Source organism: Macaca thibetana, chromosome 6 (genome assembly GCF_024542745.1).
Source record: "Macaca thibetana thibetana isolate TM-01 chromosome 6, ASM2454274v1, whole genome shotgun sequence".
NCBI lineage: Eukaryota > Metazoa > Chordata > Mammalia > Primates > Cercopithecidae > Macaca > Macaca thibetana.
In genome coordinates this window covers 22,484,973-22,502,924 of record NC_065583.1, presented here as the reverse complement: position 1 = coordinate 22,502,924, position 17,952 = coordinate 22,484,973, and the positions used below count along the sequence as shown (strand labels likewise).

The following is a 17,952-nucleotide window of genomic DNA, read 5'->3' as shown; positions in this document are numbered from 1 at the left end:
CTTGAAACAACAAGTACACTTTGGTGGCAAGCATTTCTTTTTTTTGTTATTATTAATATTATTATATTATTATTATTTATTTTGAGACAGGGTCTTGCTCTGTCACCCTGGCTGGAGTGCGGTGGCATGATCACAGCCACTGCAGCCTTGATCTCCCCAGCTTGGCAATCCTCCCGCCTCAGCCTCCCGAGGAGCTGGGATTACAGGCACATGCCACCATGCCTGGCTAATATTTAATTTTTTGTAGAGACAGGTTCTCCCTATGTTGCCCAGGCTGATCTCAATCTCCTGGGCTCAAAACACTTCCCTCCTCAGCCTCCCAAAGTGCTGGGATTACAGATGTGAATCACCTCACCCAGCTGAGAATATTCATTTATCAGGTATCATTTGTTCAAGCTATATTTGCTTTTTTTCTTCTTAAATGTAGAATAAACTACAAAAACCTAAACCCATAACAAAAGATAAATGGCAGTGGCATGGAGGCAGGCTGTGAGAAAGCCTAAAATGGTTGAAAGTCTAAAATGTTATGATACAAGTTAGCTCAGCTAATTGGCTTCCTTCCCTTGTGAATACACTTTTCTAATATACATGGCCTTTCCAATATCAGTCCCCCACCAGCACCAGCACCAGCACCAAAACACATAGAGGTGACCATCTCTCAAGTTTATTCGTTTGAGTTGCACAATATAGCTCATAATAACAAAAATAAACATAATTGCCCCCCTTAAAATTTGGGATTTATAGGGGTAGGGGAGGAGTTTCAAGGTAATTTTGGGAAGATGACTTCAGAAAAGATTAATCAACTAGAGAAAAAAATGGGAATTTACAGTGTTTATGTCTATGTATCCCCCACATGTGTTTCTTAGGATGATTTAATACTTATCTTGGAAAGGAAGCAGTTTTATATTTTAAAATTCTCTAAACCAAGGCTTGACTCCCCAGTTTTAAACACAGCCCATCTGTTCCTGCAAATAGTGTGATTACATGGTCTGCACGGATCTGTGGCTCTAACTACTATGCAGAAGGTGTTTTGTATTAAATGGTACGAGGGTATTTTGTAGCCAACGGTTTCCAACTCCAAATCTTGATGGATTGTGGCTTGCCATATATTAAGATTTATTCTACATCCCATATTTTTTCACTGCTTTCCCTTTTTACATAATTTGCCAGACATTTGATCTCAAATTGATAATTTTAAATATTATATCTCAGAAATTGTTTCAGATTTTCATCAAATCTCACGTGTAATATCTTTAAAGTTAATACACGTTTTATTGAATGCAACAAAATAACACATGGGTGTTTGGATCTTTTTTGAGTTGAGAAAGTGTAACAGAAAGAGCATCGGACTGGATTCAGGAGACCTGAGCACCCTTCCCTGCTTTGCCATCAATTGTGTGGCCTTGGGCACATTGATAATTGGTTCTCTTGTAAAGTAGGACCACTGATCTAGATCTCTGAAGGCTGGTTTGCTTCCAAAATTCTGTGATTCTTTAATGTTTCATGCTTGGGAAAGGAGAGGTGGAAGGGGTGCCAAGAGCATTTTACCTTCAAATATAAATAGCTTAAGACACTTCTGGGTGGTCAGCCAACCAAAAAAGGTTGGTAGATTTGGCCAGATGGCATATGCACACCTGCATAATGCGTCAGCCAGGCTTTACTGCTTCACTGTAGAAACCCTATTGGTTGTAATGTTTGCTGAAATCCTTAACCACCAATGTTTCCCAGAGGCAAAACTCACGTGTATTTCTTCTCTAAGAATCTTCTTCCATAAAAACGGTAGATCCAAGAACAAGGAGCCCCCTCTCACTGAAATAGCAGGAATATTTAAATAAAAGATACTCTCATTTCCATAGAATCAGAATCATCTGAAAAATTGGAAAAGGTAAGATATCAGGCTCCATCCCAAACCTACCCAGTCAGAATCTATGGGACTCGGTCTAGGCATCGTATTTTTCTTTTTTCTGTTTTTAGATGGAGTCCCACTCTGTTAGCCAGGTTGGAGTGCAGCGGCACAATCTTGGCTCACTGCAACCTCCGCCTCGCAGGTTCAAGTGATTCTGCTGCCTCAGCCTCCCAAGCAACTGGGATTACAAACATGTGTCACCACGCCTGGCTAATTTTTGTATTTTTAGTAGAGATGGGGTTTCACCATGTTGGTCAGGCTGGTCTTGAACTCCTGACTTCAAGAGATCCACCTGCCTCAGCCTCCCAAAGTGCTGGGATTACAGGCGTGAGGCACCGTGCCCTGCTGGCATTGTATTTTTCACAAGCTTCCCAACCTGCTTCCAACGCCCATCAAAGGTTGAGAAACACTGGTCATGAAACAACTTGGTGATATCAAAATGCAAAATTCTAGCATAGATTGAAATTTAAAATGTCTTTGAATAAAACACTTGCTCAGTTTTTTTTTCTTTTACTGCACTCCTGTCATTAAAGAAAAACAAACACGTTCTATACTTCCATAAATGAATATCAAATTTATACACATTGCTTCTGCTTTTTAATCGCGTTTTTCACTTTAATCAATACCGAATATCTGCACTATACATATTCATATAGGATCTGTTATTAAATGAGATGTCGAACTTGCCCAGTGATCACTTACAGCATCTTCTAAGCAAACAGAAGAGTCTGATGACAGCAATCTAATCTGCTAGAGTAAGCTGTGGTGGAGAGAACAGGGGTGAATTAGAAACTCAGCCCACCCCAGCTTATGCTGTTGCCAAGCAAGAATGAGTGGCCTATGCAGCCAGCACTTCCAATTTTTCACAAGAAGACAGAAACTGAGTTTGTCATGTACAATCCTGCAATTTTTAAATGGCTGGCAACTGATTCAAATATTTTTTAAAATATCATTTAAAAATGTACAATTGAGGCCAGGCATGGTGGCTCATGCCTGTAATTCCAGCACTTTGGGAAGCCAAGGCAGGTGGATCACTTAAGGCCAGGAGTTCGAGACCAGTCTGGCCAACCTGGTGAAACCGTCTCTATTAAAATATAAAAATTAGCCAGGTGTGGTGGCGCATATCTGTAATCCCAGCTACTTGGGAGACTGAGGCAGGAGAATCACTTGAACCTGGGAAACGGAGGTTGCAGTGAGCTGAGATTGTGACACTGCACTCCAGCCTGGGTGAGAGCAAGACTCCATCTCAAAAAAATAAATAAATGTATCATTGAGGCCAAACAACAAAGCAAAATTTATCAGCCCAGATTTCCCCAGAAGGCCCCAAATTTGTAATTTCTGCTCTAGCAACTGAGTTCAGGATCTGATCAGTTAAGACGATCAAAACCCACTCACAGAAATGACTTCATTTAGTTGCCATGCAATATTATGCTCTCTGCCTCTGGAAAGAATAGAATTCTCTGCCATTTTTACACTACAGGGTTGATATGAGGAGCCGCCTGCTAAGTTTATTTGTTCATTCTGTAGATATTTAGAGTGCTCCTGCCGTGTACCAGAGACTGGGAATATAGTGGTGAACTGAATCTTAGGTAAGTTGAGTATGTAGCACAGCACATTAAAAAAAAAAAAAAAAAAAAAAAAAAAAAAAAAAAAGAAGCATCTGTCTCTAGTTTAAAACTGTTAAAAAATATGAAGCTCATTACTCAGTCAGTGGTGAGGATTAAAAATACAGATGGGCAAAACCTGAAACAGAATGACACTTCAGTAATTTTTTTTCAGATGAGGCTGAAACCCAGAAAAATAAAGGCTAACCAAAGATCATAGAGGACTTAAAATTATAATCCAGAGCTCCTGTCCTTAGTGCAAGCCCCTTTTATCCCTCTGTGCTGCCCATCTCCCTAAATCCAAGAGGACTGATAAAGGATTGTCACAGTACTAATTTTGATGGCAAAGTTCATAAGGTGACAGACCTTATTACAAAGTTTTTAAGGGAATATTGATGCGTGAAAATAGGTATGCACTGTCTGAAAACACTGGAAACCATTAAGTAGACAAGAAAAGTGACCTAAAAAGGACTCATAAGGGAACTGATGATTCCATTTGATCAAGCAAAATACAAGGGGAACTGAATCTAATTTTCTCATTTTCTCTTCAGTAGAACAAACCAGGTGGTTAAACTTTGTCTTCTTCCTAAGTCAAAAACTCTGCAGTGAGTTGGAAGCTATTAAAAAATGACTAGATTTTGAATATGGATGACATTATACAATGCTACTCTCCAGTACATAAGGACAAAACAAATTAAGTCAGAGGCTCCCAATTGGTATACTTGGAACCATTCACAGGTGTGCTCCCAAATTCTGAATAATCTGTAAAATGAAGTCTTGCTCTACCAGAGGGCTGGTCACTGATATGCTCTTTCTAGGACATGGAAGACAGCTTCTGTCCTGTTGTGGCTGGTGGGGCCATACTAGTAGTTCTGGCCAAGGGAGTGAGTGGAAGTGACATGTCCATACCAGGGAGGAGCATGTGATTGCTGGTGTACAGCCTTGCAGTCTTCCCCCTGGCATGACCATCCAGAAAGTTCAATAGTGGCTGTTCCACCAGCCTACATCCCTGAGTGTCTGCACCAAATGGTATCCTTGTAGTGTACGTGCATGACATAAATCTTTGTGGTTTTAAAGCCACTATAATTTTGAGGTTTTCTGTTACAACCACGTAATATATTCCTCCTGAAATACACACAGTGACATTTGTCCAAAAGGCTACCAACAGACTCATCTGATTTGGTATGTACAGCTGGGATCCATTTGTTATTGAGAAGTAAAAAGTGTATTATAATGTGAAAGTGATTCCGAAGAACTCTATTTTTATTAAAATCCCAGATAATTACTGCTAGGTCTTTGGATAGTAGCCTTCTTACCACTAGAGGGAGCTATCTGCTTTGTCGTCTGCCTAACACAGAGCACCAAAAAGATGATAAACCTTCAGCACACCAGGGGAGAAATGAATTCTAGCCTAGATACTTTCCGCCCCCCCCCCCCCAAAAAAGTCATATTGCCTTAGTGTTAGGCTAGCTGGATAGAAGCTCTGAAATGCTCAGGCACCCCAAAAGGTTGATTCAATCTGAATCAGAAGTAAAGTTCAGAAATGTATACTTTTTTAAAATAAAAAGCTCCCCAAACACTTCTGAAGCAGAGCTAAGTTTGCTAACAGTGGGTGTAGAAGATTTCAAAGAAATGGTCCTTTTCAATCAGTTTTGCCATCTACAGGGCATTTCTGACAAGGATCAACACGTAAGTCCAACTAAATTAAAAACAAAAAAGCACTTCATAATGACAACAAACCACAGGAACAAAACATAATTATCTTCAAATTTAAATTTATTAAGACATTCAGCTATGTCTGTCAGTCTACATCCAAATTTGCTACTAAAAATAAAATAAAAGTCACATCCCACATTAGGAATACCGAGGTCTGAAAAACACTTTTTGAGCCAAGCCTATTGTATAAATAAATGACTAGTTTCTTTTCATATCAAAATTCCCATAAAAAATTACATTCCCCCCTCCCCAGTTCTACCTGTAGCCATGATGAATGTAAAAATTTAAATATGACACATCCTTGTCAAAGAAAAGGTGCAAAGTCTATTAACAGCTTTAAAAGTGGCATTTGCAGAGTGTGATCATACAGTTATGTACTCATTCCCAAGGTGCAAATATTGCCATAATTTAACACTGTTTTGATTCAGTTGCAAGAATTAAACATCACACAGGATTGAAAAGTACACCCAGGGCCTCTATCAGTGCCCTAAAGCCCTTCCCACTTTGGTCTCCTTCACTAAAGCGGACTCCAAAGTGTTCATTAGAGTTTTAGTTTACTTCACACAGCCAGCGAAGTATACAACATATTAACAAAAGTTTCATATACATCAAAATATTGAAGACTCCGTCATAAAGTTCAAGAGTCTCAGATTACATGAATGCACCCGCAAGGCCCAAGTGCCCACCCACCCCTTCCCTAAAGCACATACAAAGTATGAGCGTGCTTCAATCTTTGAATACAATCAATGCTTCTTCATCTTTGATTTCATTTCAGTGCTGTACAAGACTCAATCACCACCTGACTGAGTTCCAATTAACTGAGGAGAAAGGGGGTAGAGGAGAGGGCTGGTCGCTATTCAGAGTTGATGATGATATTGATCTGTCCCACGGAGAGTGAAAGTTCAGTTCCACTTCTGCCTGCTTCTTCCCATGCTATCTTCATGCTCTTTATCCTCACTTCCTGAGTCCCTTCAACACTTAAATCTGATTTTATTTCTCTCACACGTATCAGGGGCAGTTTCTGAAGTTGCTGAGGTTGAATTTTCTTCACAAACCTCTATAAAACATCAGCATAGAACATATAAATACATTTTGATTAGCATACATTGCAAAATTTCTCCCACAATGTCAGCGGATGAAAGCAGGTGGTCCCCAATGAGAGGACTTCCTGGATTAGATCCTTGGAATGTCAGTTTCCTGCCTGATCATCTCATTTTCATTCCTCAAATCAGAGCATGAATTCCATCTTAACTTCTCCTCCAGAGTATCAAAGCATCATTCCTGCTTCTTTTCCTCTAGGCTGATTCAACAGTATGTGCTTCATCTTTCGCACTGTGAGGATATTCTTTGGGGTCAAAAACCCCTTCCTGGTTATCTGGTTGTCTGGCGATGCGCTCATTATTGTCCCTAGAACCTTCCTGTATCCTGGTCCCTGGAGTATGCTCTTGGCCTGGGGGTTCAGTACCTTCCTGAAACATGACGTTTTGCTCAGCTCCAGCATGAGGCTGTAGAACTGGCTCAGTTCCTAATCCTGGAAGCTGGGAGGAGTTTTTCAGGTGGCAGTGGCACAGAGGGCAGGTCTCCTGGACATACAGCCATTTCTTAAGACACCCTGCATGGAAAAAATGACTGCAAGGCGTGATCACAGCAGATTTCATGTCCTAGAAGAGGGGGAAAATAGATACCTTATAAATGTCCGTTTTCTAGAATCTTTGGTGCTATCCCCAAAGTTCTGGTTCTAACATTTCTTTCCCACAATAAAAAATTTGTAACATAGATCTCAGAATAAAACTTACTTTATGTATCAGTAATAATCCTGCTGCCACCACAGATCCCCCATATACAAATAATGCAAGAACCACTGGCTAAGTACTTTCTAAAAGTGAAGGAAAAACCAAAAATGAGGAAGAAGCTACCTTTATAACTGGGTTTTGCCTCAATATGAAATGCAAGTGTTACAAAACTGTTGCAGTATGATTACTGGGTCTCCACTGGTATGACAAGAGTATAATTACAACCTCAGAAAATCTGATGAAGACAGGACTTTTTCTACAGTTTTGCTTCAACACAGCTGAACACATTACTCTATGATGAAATTATTGGCAAGGAGACAAAATCAGCCATATAATACCAGGATATTGGCAAGGAAGTGGCAATCTCTCATTAGGGACAATGTATATACTCAGTTTCCAAGACCTGGTCTATATAAGCCAGTGTTTCTCAACTTGCATAAGAATCACTTGTTAACACATAGTCTTGGGCCACGAAACACCTACTGAAGTGGAATATATCACGATGTACAACAAGTCACCTATGTGACTTTTACACACATTTGATAACCACTGGAATAAGGAGTGGTGTACTCCTTATTAAACTGATATTTCTTGCATAAGATATATATGAAGAGGGAAGCCTGGAGACATGAAGTTATAAAGACATACATTTGGCGAATCAATCATTAATTTTGTTTAAAGTCCCAAAACAAGGAGGTGTGGATATCCCAGAAATTCCTTGCCAAGAACTGGTAACACCTGGGAGTCAACTTTTAAGCAGAAAGCCATCCAAGGAAAAGCAGCCAGCTGGGAAGCTAAGCAGTTGTACTCTCATTTTCCATATGATATCAGCAGGTAGTTCTAGCACCTCAAAAAAAGTGATGTGACAACAGGAAATACAAACAGGACTCTTGAATCCCCGAGATGGAATGTTCAGGCATCAGCTGCTGAAGCTGAGGTGCTCCGACTCTGTTTTGATGTGCTTTGTCCTGAGTACAATGAGGCTACCTAGCACAAAAGAGCTAGGGTTCACTTTAATAATAAACACAACTAAGAGAATGGCTACTTTGAAGGGAGGCAGGAACCCTATATTACTCCTCAGTCCCCTCAAATGCAAAAACAACCTGGAAACCATTGTTTAGCTAGGATCAAAAAGTATGTTCTAATCACAACAAAAAATTGGTAGTTGTATTTTACTATTAGAAAAAAATTCTTAAATACGCACAAATTTAAATATGCACAAATACATACATACCCCACCTAAACTACAAAAGCAATCCTTAAGTAAGAATATCCCCTGTATATTGATGACACTGTCTATAGTTTTAGTCTACCAGCCTACACTCTTAAGAGAGTGATTTTAAAAATGGGACACAGTTTCTGCTGCTGGTCATCATCTCACACAGCTTCTGCTGTTGGCCATTATCTCTGTCCATATTTCCAACAGTGCAGCCTCTTGCATGGGTGACTGATGATTAAACTTTAGGTCTTTTTGTTGTTTTATTTCCGAAGTGATTTAAGTACTACCTTTAATTTGTAACAGAATGCAATCATCAGGCTCTTTATGGTGCATGTGCCAAAGACTGTAAGTAGGCCAACTTCAATTGTACATCAGTTGGCACTTTGCCACATCCACCCACTTCCACCAAATGCTTGTATCCTCAGATATTTAGCAACCCAGAGGTGGGCACATATTCTCTCTACCTATGTTAGGTACATGAATAGTTCTTCCCCACTCTGGGAATACTAGAGGGAAAAGAGTCAGAATTTTGGCACACCACTTTTCAGGAGTTGCTGACCCCTCATTGATAGTATATTCGATAGTCCGTGTGAGTGTGTATTCAGGAGTAAATATAAAATGCACCTAACCTGTTTTTCCTTTATTTATGGGTGAGCAATAATGTTGAAAACAACAATACATTAGAACCCAAGGGACTAAATTTAAAACTTAATTTAGAAATAAAATGGAAATATTTTATCAGGTCTTTAATATTTGAGGTCCACTTTTTTTTAATCCAGAAGATAATTCTGCCTAGAAATTTAAGTTGAATTTGGTTAATATGGTTACAGTCCCTATGGTTACAGTCCCAAGGGATACACTGTATGACTTACCCAAACAGATTCTTATTGAAGGAGTTACCTGATAACAGATGGCACAAATATCATTGTGTTTCTCAAGCTGCTCTTTCGTAGCAATGGGTAACGATTTAATCTTATTCACAGCATCCCTGCGGAGAAGAAAGCTCTTCCACCCCAGCTGGGCCCGAAGCCACACGTTATAGTAGGAATGAATAAAGATGATCATTGAGCCCATCACTGTCCATTCTCCAAAGATGGTCTCTGAGACGCCATAGGCCACCACACAAAGGGCCACAAGAAACTCCAGCAGGCGGTAAGTGCCATTCACATAGTAAATGACATCATCCATGTTTTCCACTGGCTCTTTTCTGAATTCCTCAACCATAAATAAGACATAAATAAAAAGTGTTCCCAGAACCTGAAAAAACAATGTACGTATCTTAAAATATGATAAGAGACTTTTTTCATAGGCTTTAAACAATAACACATTCCTGGTGTTTTTAGGATGCAATATTTCAAATCTACAGCAGAGTATCCAGGGAAAAAAATATTTTAAATAAATAAAAAATCAACTCTAAAGAGAAGACACTGATGTAACTAAAATGTGGGTGATCTTAGTAATCCAGGCACAGACAACAAAAAGCCACACCGTCAGACATGACTTTCCTAAAATTATTCTGATGAGTAATCAATTTTCTGATTCATCTTTTTCCCTTATTCCTTAGGTCACCAAACCTCATCAACTCCATCTTAATTTTCCTCATACCATAGTCACTCCTGTTCACAACTCTCAAAGAACTTTTACTTCTACAAAAAATAATGAATAACTCTTCACTGTCAGTGTTACATTTTCTTTTACTTCTTAACTTAGGTAGCAAAGATCTTCAAGTTACAATAAGCTTATTATTTCTAGGGCAATATTTTGTGTGTGCATGTCTGCGAAATATGTATCATGTCTGTATGTGTGTAATACACACACATCAGATACATACATATTTATATACATCATGAAACTATTGGTATTTTTTAGTGGAATTTAATTTAAAAAAACACACTCCAAATAAGCTCTAACACAAGCTCTAAAAGTATTTATTGTTTTAGTTACTTATCAATTTAAGATTTATGTGACATCTCTGTATCACACCATTTTGAAAAAGAGAAACTGAAAGGCTTAATTACCTTCATAAAAAATACAGTGACATTAATAGGTTTATCTAATATTTTAATAACCTGCCATCTACCTTCTGTGCTCAAATAAATATGTGTTCTAGTAAAGAGAGAGAGAGAAGTTATCACCTCAGTAGTACACTTATAATCATTCATCTTGAAAAAATTTAATTCCTTTTCTGGGAGCAAAAATAACAGAATCAGTTATTATACAGAGTCAATTAATCATAGGCTTACCTGAAGAGAGGTAAGAATGCTGCTGGAAATAATGATAAGAAGCCAAAAATCCATGTGGAAAAACTGGCAAATCATATATGCCATATAAGCAGGGAATACCAATAAAAATAAACAAAGGCTTACAGCACGGAAGTGTTTCCACAAGCTCCTGGAAAAAGAAAAAATTATTCTTTTTAAGTGCCTGCCACCTAGTAGCACAACCACTCACATCAGCAGCTAACATCTCCGGTGCCATGATTAAATTTCACAAATTCCTCGCTGAACACCCTTCTCCATGCCAGTCACTGCACTAGAGTTCAGGCCAAGTCACACAGGCTTGGCATGTCAAAGTCACCACACTCAGTCAACTGCAAAGTACCACTGATTTTCTTTCGTTCCTCAATAGTTTGCTTTCAATTGCTACTCCTAGCAATTTCAAATTACTTCAGGCTTTTGTAGCCTTAAACCTTAACAATTTCAATAATTTGTCCTGGTTAAGACAGGGAGGGAGTATCAGAATAATTTGTGGTCTTTTTCATAACATGTTATTTTTCAAATAACATAAATCTTATGACACCCTCCTCCCACTCATTCCACTTGTGATGAGAATTTCTGCTACAGTGAGTGCAGTGTCACTAACAGGAATGACTCTCCAATGAGTAGGTACATTTATCCTCACATCTGTTGCGGTCAGGGGAAGTGGGAGATGTGACTGAGAGCAACTGTATTGTAAGATCTACTAGCTGGTTTTCCTCCCTCCTCCAGTCCTGATCTATCCAGGACACTGCCAGCCAGACTAATCTTCCTAAAGCTCTACTATCATAATATTTTCAACACTGTCTCTAAATTTTTGAGTCTGGCCTTTGAGGTCCTCCACTCCCAATTTTTCCATCCAAGCTTGTCAAATCTGTTCCTCATAAACCAAGATGGTTAACTAACTGCCCTCTCAGCAAAACACAAGCACTCTTACATCCCACTAGAAATTCCTCCATCATGCTCTCCATTTCTTTAAACCCTTTAGGCTAGTTCAAGCTAAACAAATTTGGCTTTCAATTGAAATAGTTTAAAGCTCATGGCTACAAAAAAAATTAAGCTGTTTTAATTAAATATCAACATCTGTGATATGTTCTCAAATCCAGGTAAAGCATCTCAAAGAGACACAAATAACATAAATCATCTTTCCTACCTTTAATTATAATATATGCAGGAAGTAAAAATTACCACACAAGGTCAAATGCTATACAGTGCGGTCCTAACATAATCAGTAATTCAGAGAAGAAAGTTAATTATTATGATGAAAATTAAAGCTGCATACTTTGGATAGTGTTTTACATTTTTTCTTGCCAAAAACTAACAATAATAATAATAATCAGAAATTAAGGAACAAATGTAAACTTGTCAGTAGCTTTTGAGATTCAGCAATTTTAACTTTTTAAAGAAAGGCAGGCAAGAAGGAATTACCATCATAGTAGCTTTATTGTCTTAGATGATGAATTATAGCTCTAATAGGGCAATCTGCCTTATAACCTTAAATATATTTTTTAAAAATCAAGCCAGCTATGATTCATTTATATGAAATATGTACATATTTATAAACACACATACATATATTCAGGCACACACACAGAAATGTATATACAACAATGTTATGTCAAGAGTTTTACATTTATGTCTAATTTTAATACAGGTGGATATATACACACAAACATATACATAGACACACATATATGTCCTTATCTAAAAAGTTAAAATCAAATTTCAAATAAAATATAAAAAGAATAAGGGAAAATTACATTGAAACCTTGAGAAATTAATAGGTTAAGCACTATAAAATGACAACCCATTTCCTAAAATGTTTGCCTTTTGAAAATTTGCTATATAATTTGAATAAGTAGACTATAGTTCTAATATTCCTTGTTAAAAACTGCAATAAAATTTACAGATAAAATAACCAATTGTTTCTATGGCTAAAACTAACTCACACACCCTCCCCTAAGCTAAACATGGAAATTACCTATAGTTCAAGCAACTCCAAAGATATATTTAAGAAGATTTTCCCCTTAACAATTATTTCATTAATAATAAAAAAATTGTTTCATGAACTATCAGTATCATCTCTTAATTGTCCTCTAACTTGAGAATTAGGATGCTTTTCCTTTCCTTTTTTAATCCCCAGTACACGGAATTGAATTCATCACAATCCTTGACTAACGATATACTATCATCATTGGTCTCTGCATGTCCCTCCTTTTATTTAGTCAGTAATCTAATTAACTACTGTAAATAATGTAACAAGCATTTATTAACCCACTTCCCACATAAGGTGAAGGCCTGGACAATAAGCCACATCTAACGACAGGGGCAGGCCTGCCTATATGTACCACGTCCTCGCTCGCCCCTCCACCCCATGAAACCACTATCTTGAATCCTGTGTGCTTCATTCTCTTGCCTGCTTCCCTTTTTATAGTTTGGTTTTATTTATACGTATTCCTAAGTATTACACATTTTAAAGTTTTGTTTTTAACATAAAAATAATATCCTACATTGTCATTTTTTTGGATTTACTTTTTTACCTCGTGCTGCTATGATCATTCATACTGTTTTGTGGGTCACTATTTTTAACATAGCACTGTGACTATTATCACATTTTATCATCTACTTTCTTGTTGTATTGGCATCTGGGTTGTTCCCAGGCTTCTGGTGAGGTGAACTGTTCTACAAACATTCTTCTACATGTCTCCTACTGTACACGTGCAAGAGTCTTTGAATATATACCTATAAGGAGATCATGCCAAACTCTCTTCCAAAGTGACTACACCACTTTACACTCTCACCAGTACCATGGGATGATATCCTGTAGAGCTGCAACTTCCCCCATCATAGGTACTGGCAGATTTTTCCCTCCCCTTTCTCTCTCCTTCTTCCATTTGACTGCGTGTAAGACAGTATCTCGCTGTGGCCTTCACAATTCCCTTGTCATGAATGATGCTGAACTTCTCTTCATGTTTGCCTGTCTTCTCTTTTCCTAAATGCCTTATCATGTTTTGTGTCCATTTCTCTTACCGATGTGTAGGAGCGATTCTTGATCAGGAATACATACAGAAATACTTTCTTCCAGTTTGTAATGACCATTTCTAACTTATCTTTAGGTTTAAAAACTGCTATTAATTCTAATATTAATAGTTAAATGTATTAATCTTTTCTTTCATAGTTATAGTCAAACTCGGTCTTCCATAGTCAGTTCTGTCAGTTTAAGAAATTTTTTCCTACTCAAACATCCAAAATACACTAATCTCAGTGGAATTTTAACTTTCTGTTTTTGACATTTAAGTCCCTAACATACTGGAGTTACTTTGTTTGTAGTGCGAAATAGGAATCCAGTGTTTTTCTAGCTTCATTATAGACTAGCACCTGTCTCCACTCATCTGGCATGCCACTTCTGTCATATACCAGAGTTCCACCCATATGTGGGTCAGTCTGGGGTTTCTATTCCACTGGTCTACCTTAAGCCAACATTACAAATGCCTCGTAAAACTCCTGCTATGAGTGAAATACTTTATTTTTCTCAAATTGCCTGATTTATTTCAATACTGGGATTACAATGGCTTCACAGAGTGAATGGCTTCACAGAGTGAATTGGGAGGTATTCCTCTTATAGTTTGAAAGTATTTGTTTTAAATAATCTGCCAAGTGTGGTGGTGTGCACATGTGTCCCAGCTCCACAGAAGGCTGAGGCAGGATTGCTTGAGCCCAGGAGACCAGCCTGGGCAACATAGCGAGATTCCATCTCTAAACATAAATAAATAAATAAATAAATAAATAAAATAGGGATAACTGTTCCTTGAAATTTGGTAGAACTTGCCTGTAATATCATCTGGCTCAAGATGTTTGTCAACTGCTTTAATTTATTTAACCGCTATAGAACTATTCAACTTTTTAGTTCTTGAGTCAGTTGTGGTAAGTGGCATTTTTCTCTTAACTTTATTTCATTTGTTTTAAAAAGTACTCGCATGTAGCTGGCGGTTATTCTCTTATTACTGTAGGCAATGGTGGGAGGGAAGAACAGAACGGAACAGTTCATGTCTATTTTTCCTCCCACAGCCAAGGGGGCAGCCTCTCCTGCCTCAGGTTAATGCAGCTGCAGCCAGAAGGAATAACACAGACACCAATTCGAAGTACCCCAAACCCACATACAACACTTCTCAGTTTGCTCCTTTCTCTCTACATCTCCTCTGCATCTAATTTTGGAGAAAGCCAGTAGTGAGGATAGTTCAATATCCTGGGAAGACCCACAACAGCAACACAATTTTTCTCTTTTCCAAATATTAGTTTTATCAATATATACTAATTAGTGTGATTAATAACAAATGATATTGACAGAGATGACAAAATACTAATTATACTTAGGTCAAAGAAATCTACTTTTCAGATCTACTAAGTGGCTATTTAATTGCACTCACCCTTGAGTTCAACATTTTAAATGCCTCAGTTGAGAAACCTTAAACCTCATAAACAAATGTGAAATAACTACGATCAGTTATGATGATTAAGAAGATCTGAAACATGTCTGAGAGTCTGAGCTTATTTAAACTGATTTTTCAGCCATCCTACCACTTGAGAAAATTTTATAGAATGTTTGGCGGTGTGTGTTATGAGGATACAAAGATGAATTGGATGTACTATAATTCAAATGCTAATTTGGAATGTTTTAGAAATCAGCTGATACAATTCTACCTCCCAAGATATTAGCAGTTCCCTCACTCATAAAAGGCTACCAAAGAAGCAATAAATTCAGATGTATTTCTATAATCAATAATCAGAATGTAGATAGAGCACTAGAAAAAAAACAGTGACACCGAATTTTCAGAAATTCCTTACAGAATTTCCTTATATAAACTATAATAAAAAGACTGTATCTTTAAGGAACTAAATAACAGTTTGGCTTTTATCCCTCACAAAAATTTCTGGATACCTCAATTATCCTGATTTAATCGTTATACAATGTATACAGCTCTCAAAATATCACATGTACCTCAAAAATATATACTACTACTATGTATCAATAAAATATACAGAGTTTAAAATTTTACTGTAATGCAAGATGTACATGAATCCAACTATTAATTTCATTTGGTCCCATAAGTTGTCAAGAATCCCTATAATCCAGTCAGTTGAAACTGTCTAAAACTCCATCAAATGAGGCTGTTTTTCCATAAATGTCTATTTTATGATTACCTGAGAGCCTCTATTTTCCTCTCCTTCATTTGTATTTCACTTGATGCTTTCTCTCCTTTAATTTACACAGAATAAAATTACATATTATTTGTTACATTTATTATGCTAGACTAAATTTTATGCTCTATGCTCTTAATTTTAAAACTGGACAAATATAAAAAGTATTAAATTCATCTGAAGCAGAAAAAGTTAACTTATAATTACATGGCCTTTGATGCGATTTTTAACTAAAAAATCTTGAGAGAAAAAACAACAGTCAAATAAGTCAAACACCTCATACAGGAAAAATAAAAACATCAACTTGTTGAATTAACCTAAGCTAATACCAATTACCCATATCCATTTTTCTGTCTCTAAATATTCCCTAAATATTTAGACAACAAATGCATGTAAAAAATATTACATTGAGTTAATTTAAAGAATATTAAGAGGCCTCTTACTTGTCTCTAGATGCTCCCAGTGCCAAAACAATAGGATCTGCAATTTCTAACATGGACTGTAGGATAGAAGCTACAACAATGAAAAGGATAATACTGAGCAGGAATGCCCGATGAACAACCTGTAGTTCTATCAGCCCAGTCTGCACTGCCAGGATTAACAGCGTTACTCCTTCTGTCATACCCCTAAAAAAAGCATACATTTTCAGAAAACATAAAATAATCTGAATCTCATTTAATTCAAAGAGAAAAATAATCCAAAGTCTTAGACTCTTGTTACGTATTTTTAAATCTATTCTGACTTAATTCAGACTAAAAACCTGATCAGTATATTAACTTTATAACATTAATGAAACAGTCATATATATCACTACACGTGCAAAGGCATAATAGCTATTATTTTACCACACGATGAGGGCAAAAATAATAACTTCTAAGACAAATAGAAATTTTCCAACCCGACTTTGTTAATAAGCCAGATATTAATATCAAAACTATAGAAATCAGATTTTAACAGGGTTAAACTTCAAATGGGAGAAAGCAAGCTTCTGAAAATCTCTTAAAGAAATCTAGGAAAGGAAGGTGTCCAATATTCATAATGTATTAATACATACAATAAAAATACATCTTTCTTTAACATGCAAATGTATTTTTTCACAGTACTTTAACCCAAATGTTGCAACCATTAAAAAAAAACTCTCCAATTCCATTTCTTCTAAAATTCATCAGCCAAAGAAATTCATCATTACTTCCTCGAGTTATCTATAGTATTTACATTTCTAGAAGTATTCAAGGAAAGAACTTACCGATTCATGGCAGGATCATTCATGAAAGCTCGATAACCCTGCAAGTAAAACTTGCAGAGTGTGAGAACACCCAAGGCAACAAAAGAAACTGTGAAGACCAAACCCAAAAGAGAGTAAGGAGTGCTGCAGCATTCCGCAATACTGGAAAAAAAGAAGGGGAAATTAACAGACATAAACTTTCCATTTGGAGTAAAAACATCCGAGGCCTTTAAATAACCACCAAGCTTGATCTGATCCTCATTAATTAAAACATCCTAAACCAAAATTTGAGGTGAAATCACCCAATTACTCCACTAATAATTTAACCATCTTATTCATCTTCAAACCCACATAGCACCAGATCTGAAACAAGGTCTTATTTTTAATAATCTATCATCTTCAAATGCAGTAAAATTCAAAGAGCCTAAATCTTCACATCTAAGAAATATATAATTAGCATGCTGACAAGTATTCAAAAGAAGCTTGTACAGTTGCCCACTGTTCTTCCTGAAAAATGTCGGCTATTCAAATTGTTCACTGTGCTACATTATAATATGAATACTTGCTGCAACTCCTTATTTGACCAAACTGCTATGGAGCAGGGTGTATCAATCCTCCTAATCCATCAGTATCTTACATACGACTGGCATTTTAAAATTTAGGTTGAGACAAACGCATTTTTAAAAAAGGGGTTACTTCCAAAGATGCCCAAGAATTCACTTCAAGACTTTAAAAATAATTTTAATATTAATTTTTAACATAAAAGTTTGCTATGATACTACTAGAGCCGGCAAATATTTTCATTGAACTTAGATATTAACTTATGTGTATTTTATAAATACATGTACTATTATGTACTAATGAGATGGATTTAGCATTCACACCATATCTTTCATATATGTATGTGTGTGTGTGTGTATGTATGTATATATTTGAGACAGGGTCTTGCTCTGTCACTAGGCTGGAGAGCAGTGGTACAATCATAGCTCACTGCAGCCTTGCACTTCGGGGCAAAAGCGATCCACTCACTTCAGC

General features: G+C 37.0%; 1 protein-coding gene across 4 annotated transcripts in view; it reads right to left on the bottom strand.

Annotated features, from left to right (window-relative positions):
• Positions 1 to 5,268: 5,268 nt before the first annotated feature.
• RNF145 (ring finger protein 145) overlaps positions 5,269 to 17,952 on the bottom strand; it is a 51,443-nt gene continuing 38,759 nt past the window's right edge. For all 4 annotated transcript variants that reach the window (XM_050794786.1, XM_050794785.1, XM_050794783.1 and 1 more), the window contains exons 7-11: positions 16,939 to 17,079; positions 16,136 to 16,318; positions 10,482 to 10,629; positions 9,139 to 9,495; positions 5,269 to 6,887 (exon numbers count right to left, since the gene is read on the bottom strand). In XM_050794786.1, coding sequence (XP_050650743.1) covers positions 6,522 to 6,887; positions 9,139 to 9,495; positions 10,482 to 10,629; positions 16,136 to 16,318; positions 16,939 to 17,079 — 1,195 coding nt within the window. In that variant the 3' untranslated portion in view covers positions 5,269 to 6,521. The remainder of the gene's footprint in view (positions 6,888 to 9,138; positions 9,496 to 10,481; positions 10,630 to 16,135; positions 16,319 to 16,938; positions 17,080 to 17,952) is intronic.